We start from the raw sequence: 6,000 nt of genomic DNA on the forward strand, positions 1-6,000 counted from the left end.
AATCTTGCTTAAAATGTTGAAAAGAATGTTTCATCTTTAACTTTATGACTTTTGGAGATCAATTCATTTTCTATTCACTTAACTATTCACAGTAACAGAAATTTTGACCAGGGTGCCGAAATTTTTGCATGCCACTGTATCATTTGTTATATAAACTGTCTGCTTGTAAGAGATTGTGAACGTTAAACTGCAAAATAGTTTTAAAAATGAATGTGCCCATGTGCTGATTTACAATCCTGTTCACTAATGTGCCACTCAATTTCACAACTCCCTTTTGAGAATTCCTGGTTAGTGAGAGATCTCTGCAACAAACCTTTTCTTTCTCAGCAAGAGCTTTCTCTGCATCTACTTCTTCTTCTGTATCAGGCTCTGGAGTGCTATCAGTTTTATCCATCTCTTCCAGTACTTTGTCCTAAGGCAAAAGATGAAATACAACATCTATATAATCTTCAACAGTGAGTAAAGTCAAATTAATCTTATTGTTTAAGTCCATATAGGTCCTTAAGGCTATTAAAGCCGGGGTGGTAATGGGGACAAGCTCCCATTACCTATTAAATACCCACAATGGTGTGTGTCTCAAATAGTCTCTGACAACCAAGTTCAGTTCCCGGCCTTCACATATGGCTTAGCTACTAAGCCTGGTGGAACCGTTTCAACTGACAGGAGAAGGGGCAAAGGCAGGTTACTGGTGTATTAAGACCAGTTGCTTTGGGCAGATGGGATTCATCTTGAAGGAAAGCTCTGATTTCAAACCTCTGCTGTCTTGTGGCTATACTGACTCATGGAGATAGCTTCAGGAGTAAACCCTGAGAGAAAAATCTGGAGCTGGAGTCCCTAAAGTTACAGGAAAAGGCTAAACAAGTTAGGTCTTTATCTAAGTTACAGGGAAAGGCTGAACAAATTAGGTCTCTATTCTTTGGAGCGTAGAAGGTTGAGGGGGGACTTGATAGAGGTATTTAAAATTAAGAGGGGGTAGATCGAGTTGACGTGGATAGGCTTTTTCCATTGAGAGTAGGGAAGATTCAAACAAGAGGACATGAGTTGAGTTAGGGGGCAAAAGTTTAAGGGTAACACGAGGGGGAATTTCTTTACTCAGAGAGTGGTAGCTGTGTGGAATGAGCTTCCAGTAGAAGTAGTAGAGGCAGGTTCGGTATTGTCATTTAAAGTAAAATTGGATAGGTATATGGACAGGAAAGGAATGGAGGGTTATGGGCTGAGTGCGGGCCAGTGAGTGTAAGCGTCAGCATGGACTAGAAGGGCCGAGATGGCCTGTTTCCATGCTGTAATTGTTATATGGTTATAAAGCAGTCCTACATTGAGTTCAATGTTGACTGGCCAGTCTGTTGAAGATGCTGGTACCAAACTGTATCGGTCTCTGCTGTTTCTTTGGGTTCATCAGATGCATGGAGAAGGGGAGCTTGCTACATAGACAATGGCTTGCTCTCCATATCGTACTGCCCGGGCATGCAAATCTGGACAGCTACAATGTAATATCCATGGTCAACTCTAACTGATGGAGGCCCTCACCTCAACATATACCAATGACATTCATTTTTCTTTAGGTATTTACACAGAAAATAAAGATAGAATTCATGAAAAATGATACATAAACAAAGGCTGATAAACAACCAGTGTGCAAAATACAAACTGTACAAATAATAATAGTAAATATACAATACTGTGAATACAGTGAGAGGCCTTGGCCCAAAATGGCAACAGTCCCGGTGACAGGCCCCAGCCCAAAACGGTGACTCTGTACTCTTTTTCATTGATGCTGCCTGGCCTGCTGAGTTCCTCCAGCATTTTGTGTGTGTTGCTTCCATTTCCAGCATCTACAGATTTTCTCATTTATGAGTTGTTGAGTCCTTGAAAGTGAGTCCATATGGTGTGCAATCAGTTCAGAGATGAGTTACCCACACTGGTTCAGGAGCCTGATGGTTGAAGTGTAATAACTGTTCCAGAACATGGTGGTGTGGGACCCAAGGCTCCTGTACCTACTGTCAAATAGTAGCTGCGAGAGACAAGCATGGTTGGTGTGTTCGGGGGGTTCTTGATGATGGACATAGCTTGCTCATGGCGGTGATCCTTTTAAGTGTGCTTAATGATTGGGAGGGCTTTGCTGTGACGGACTGGGCTGTTTCCACCACTTTTTATACCTTCTATTGCAGATGTCAAATGGTGCACAAAGTCACAGAACTATCTGATGAACAATTATCCTTTAGAGGAACAATCCTACTATCCTCACAAAGTTTTACATGTGACTCCAACATTCTAGTTGATTAACAACCTCCTAAATAGACCATCAAGCCACTCAGTAGGAACTTGCCATCAACACCCATGAATATACCAAAAAGTAATCACCATGTGATTTTAAAAAGGAATTTAGTAGCTTCTTGGAATTTAGCTTTGGGGGCTCTATAACTGGCAGATGGAAAACTGGATGGGGTAGTGTATGGGGAAAACAGGCCATTGCAGCTTATGTAGATATTTTACAGTAGGCATAACAGTTCAAGCTTCTAGAGCCGATGGTACTTATCAGTCATTCACACTCAGTCCAACTCAAACAGCAGGTATAACCACAAAGACCCTTTATAACGTATAACAACCTCAAAACAGCTGAAAAAATTATTTATGGTCCAAACAGTTCAGCATTAGAAAGAAATTCAGCCTTTTATTTCAGAGTCTATAGCTGAATTAAAGAGACTGACTTAAAGACAGATTGAAATTACTTATTATATTTATATTTTATATCATTTTAGCTTTACAGAATAAACCAAACTTAAAAAAATGCCAGAAAATCTGAGGCAATAATTTAAATTATGCTAAATTATGTCAAATACACAATAAAGACTTACCACATCAAATTTTTCCCAAGATTTATAATCATAAGACTTTATTCTGGTTGCTTTTTTTTCTCCATTTTTCCTATTGTTCTGGGAGACAGGCTTCTTATTTGTTTTTTTCTTGAAATCTCGATTTCTTATAGGTGGCAAAGACTGCAAGTTATCCAAAGAATAATGGGCCATTTTCAACCAAGTAATTACATTTACTATTACATTAAAAATACTTTATCATACTTTGACCACAACTAGTTCAATATTCATTTTATTTTAAACAAAAATTTTAGTTAAAACAAAAACAGCCTTAAATCTCAGGATGAATATTTCTTTATCAGCCAACTATCAGCCAGGTTGACTTTGTGGTTAAAAAAAGCATGTGGTGCATTGGCCTTCATCAATCATGGGATTGAGTTTAGAAGCCAAGAGGTAATGTTGCTGCTATATAGGACCCTGGTCAGACCCCACTTGAAGTAATGTGCTCAGTTCTGGTCACCTCACAATAGGAAGGATGTAAAAACTATTGAAAGGGTGCAGAGAAGATTTACAGTATGTTGCCTGGATTGGGGAGCATGCCTTAAGAGAATAGGTTGAGTGAACTCAGCCTTTTCCTTGGAGCAACATAGAATGAGAGGTGACCTGATAGAGGTGTATAAAATGATGAGAAGCATTGATCGTGTGGCTTTTTTCCAGGCTGGAATAGCTAGTAAGAGAGGGCACAGTTTTAAGGTGCTTGGAAGTAGATACAGAGGAGATGTCAGGGGCAAGTTGTTTTACACAGAGAGTGGTAAATGCATGGAATGGGCTGCTGGCGATGGTGGCGGATACCAGACACTACAATACGACAGCACAGTACAGGCCCTTCGGCCCTCGATATTGTGCCAACCGATGTATTAAACCATATAACAAATACAACATGGTGTTTTTCACAATACAACAGTACAATACAACACAACAATACAACTTATCACAATACAACAGGCCATCTCGGCCCTTCTAGTCCATGCCGAACGCTTACTCTCACCTAGTCCCACTGACCCGCACTCAGCCCATAACCCTCCATTCCTTTCCTGTCCATATACCTATCCAATTTTATTTTAAATGACAATATCGAACCTGCCTCTACCACTTCCACTGGAAGCTCGTTCCACACAGCAACCACTCTGAGTAAAGAAATTCCCCCTCAAGTTACCCCTGAACATTTGCTCCCTAACTCTTAACTCACATCCTCTTGTTTGAATCTCCCCTACTCTCAATGGAAAAAGCCTATCGATATCAACTCCATCTATCCCTCTCATAATTTAAAATACCTCTATCAAGTCCCCCCTCAACCTTCTACACTCCAAAAAATAAAGACCTAACTTGTTCAACCTTTCTCTGTAACTTGGGTGCTGAAACCCAGGTAACATTCTAGTAAATCTCCTCTGTACTCTGTCTATTTTGTTGACATCTTTCCTATAATTCGGTGACCAGAACTGTACACAATGCTCCAAATTCAGCCTTATCAATGCCTTGTACAATTTTAACATTATATCCTAACTCCTATACTCAATGCTCTGATTCATAAAGGCCAGCATACCAAAAGCTTTCTTCACCACCCTATCCACATGAGATTCCACCTTCAGGGAACTATGCACCATTACTCCTAGATCACTCTAAGATATTAAAAGAATTTTCATATTCCTTAAAAAAATACTAAACCCACTCTACCCCATCTTTTAGGAGACTCCTGGACAGGTACATAAAGCTCAGAAAAATAGAGGGCTATGGGTAACCCTAGGTAATTTCTAAGGTAAGGACATGTTTGGCACAGCTTTGTGGGCCGAAAGGCCTGTATTGTGCAGTAGGTTTTCAATGTTTCTAATCAAATCAATGCAGGCTTTCAGAGGATTTCCATCATTCCCATTCCACCACTGACTTCCAAGTTCTTTTTCACATACTTATCAAGCCACCAGTGATTTTCCTTTTTTTCTACAACACATCTGCAGTAGTGGCAATTTGATTTATTTATTGAGATACAGTGCAGAATAGGCCATTCAGCCGCATCACACAGCAATCTCCAATTTAACCGTAGTCTAATCACAGAATAATTTACAATGACCAACCAACCTACCAACCGATACTTCTTTGGAGAAAATCAGAACTCCAGGAGGAAACCCACATGGTTCACAAAGAGAACTTACAAACTCCGAACGGACAGTGCTGGAATTGAACTCCGAATTCCAAAGTGCCCCAATCTGTGATAGTGCCGTGCTAACCGCTACACTACCATGTTGTGAATGTACTAAGGCACATGCAGACAGTGGAGGGAATTAAACCCGGGCTGATGGTGAAACGTTGTGCTATCTGCTACGTTACCATGTTGTAAATGTACTGAGGTGCATGCAGGCAGTGGAGGGAATTGAACCGGGGTCGATTGTACTGTCAAACGTTGTGCTAACCACTGCACTACCATGCTGCTGTTGGTAATTAACCTGGTAGTACATATTTGGAATGTAGGAGGATAGCCCACAGACATTAGCCAAAGTAATGCTCCATAGCCACACCACCTACTGTTCAAGTTAACTAGATCTGTGTGTCAAAGAGCACATCCCACCAGTTGAACAGAAACTTTAAGAATTCTAGAGTGATTCAAAGGTCTTCAAATACAAAGTAAAGAATTGTAAACACATTTAAGACCCCTCCTCCCCATCCCCAAACACCCTCAAGTTCCCGGTGCCCTGCTGCCCATCCCCAAATCCTGCATGTGTTGGCTCCCCACCAAAACCCACTCATGGGCCGGGACCCTCCACACTCCTTCATGTGTGACAACGCCTCCCATCCACCCTCTCCCCCAGTGTGACCGCTGACTCCCGCAATGAACACCCCGACACACTCTCACCCCTCGTGTGACCCCCCCCCCCCCCAACTCCGCACCGGGTCCGCCGCCAGTACCACGCCGCTCTGCCGCCGGAGGTCCTCGTCCTTCTTTTTGATGTCCTTCTCCCAGCCGTCCAGCTCTCGCATGAAGTCGCGCAGCTCCTCAGCCTGGTGCCGAACCTGAAACTGCAGCTCCACCGACTTGTTCGGTCCCGACATGGCGAAGCGAAGAGAACCCAGGCCCGGCGCGGCGCCGGCACCATGACACCGCGGAACACGGAAATGACGTCAGGGCCGGAAGCAC

General features: G+C 42.2%; 1 protein-coding gene across 4 annotated transcripts in view; it reads right to left on the reverse strand.

Moving 5' to 3' along the window:
- Positions 1-6,000, reverse strand: part of rpap3 (RNA polymerase II associated protein 3) — a 74,711-nt gene extending 68,711 nt beyond the window's left edge. For 2 of the 4 annotated variants that reach the window (XM_059977510.1, XM_059977507.1), the window contains exons 1-3: positions 5,754-6,000; positions 2,856-2,996; positions 314-412 (exon numbers count right to left, since the gene is read on the reverse strand). In XM_059977510.1, the coding sequence (XP_059833493.1) occupies positions 314-412; positions 2,856-2,996; positions 5,754-5,915 (402 nt within the window). In that variant the 5' untranslated portion in view covers positions 5,916-6,000. The remainder of the gene's footprint in view (positions 1-313; positions 413-2,855; positions 2,997-5,753) is intronic. The other 2 variants (XM_059977508.1, XM_059977509.1) reach the window with 2 other exon arrangements.

The sequence above is a fragment of the Hypanus sabinus genome, chromosome 8, assembly GCF_030144855.1.
Source record: "Hypanus sabinus isolate sHypSab1 chromosome 8, sHypSab1.hap1, whole genome shotgun sequence".
NCBI classification, from domain to species: Eukaryota; Metazoa; Chordata; class Chondrichthyes; order Myliobatiformes; family Dasyatidae; genus Hypanus; species Hypanus sabinus.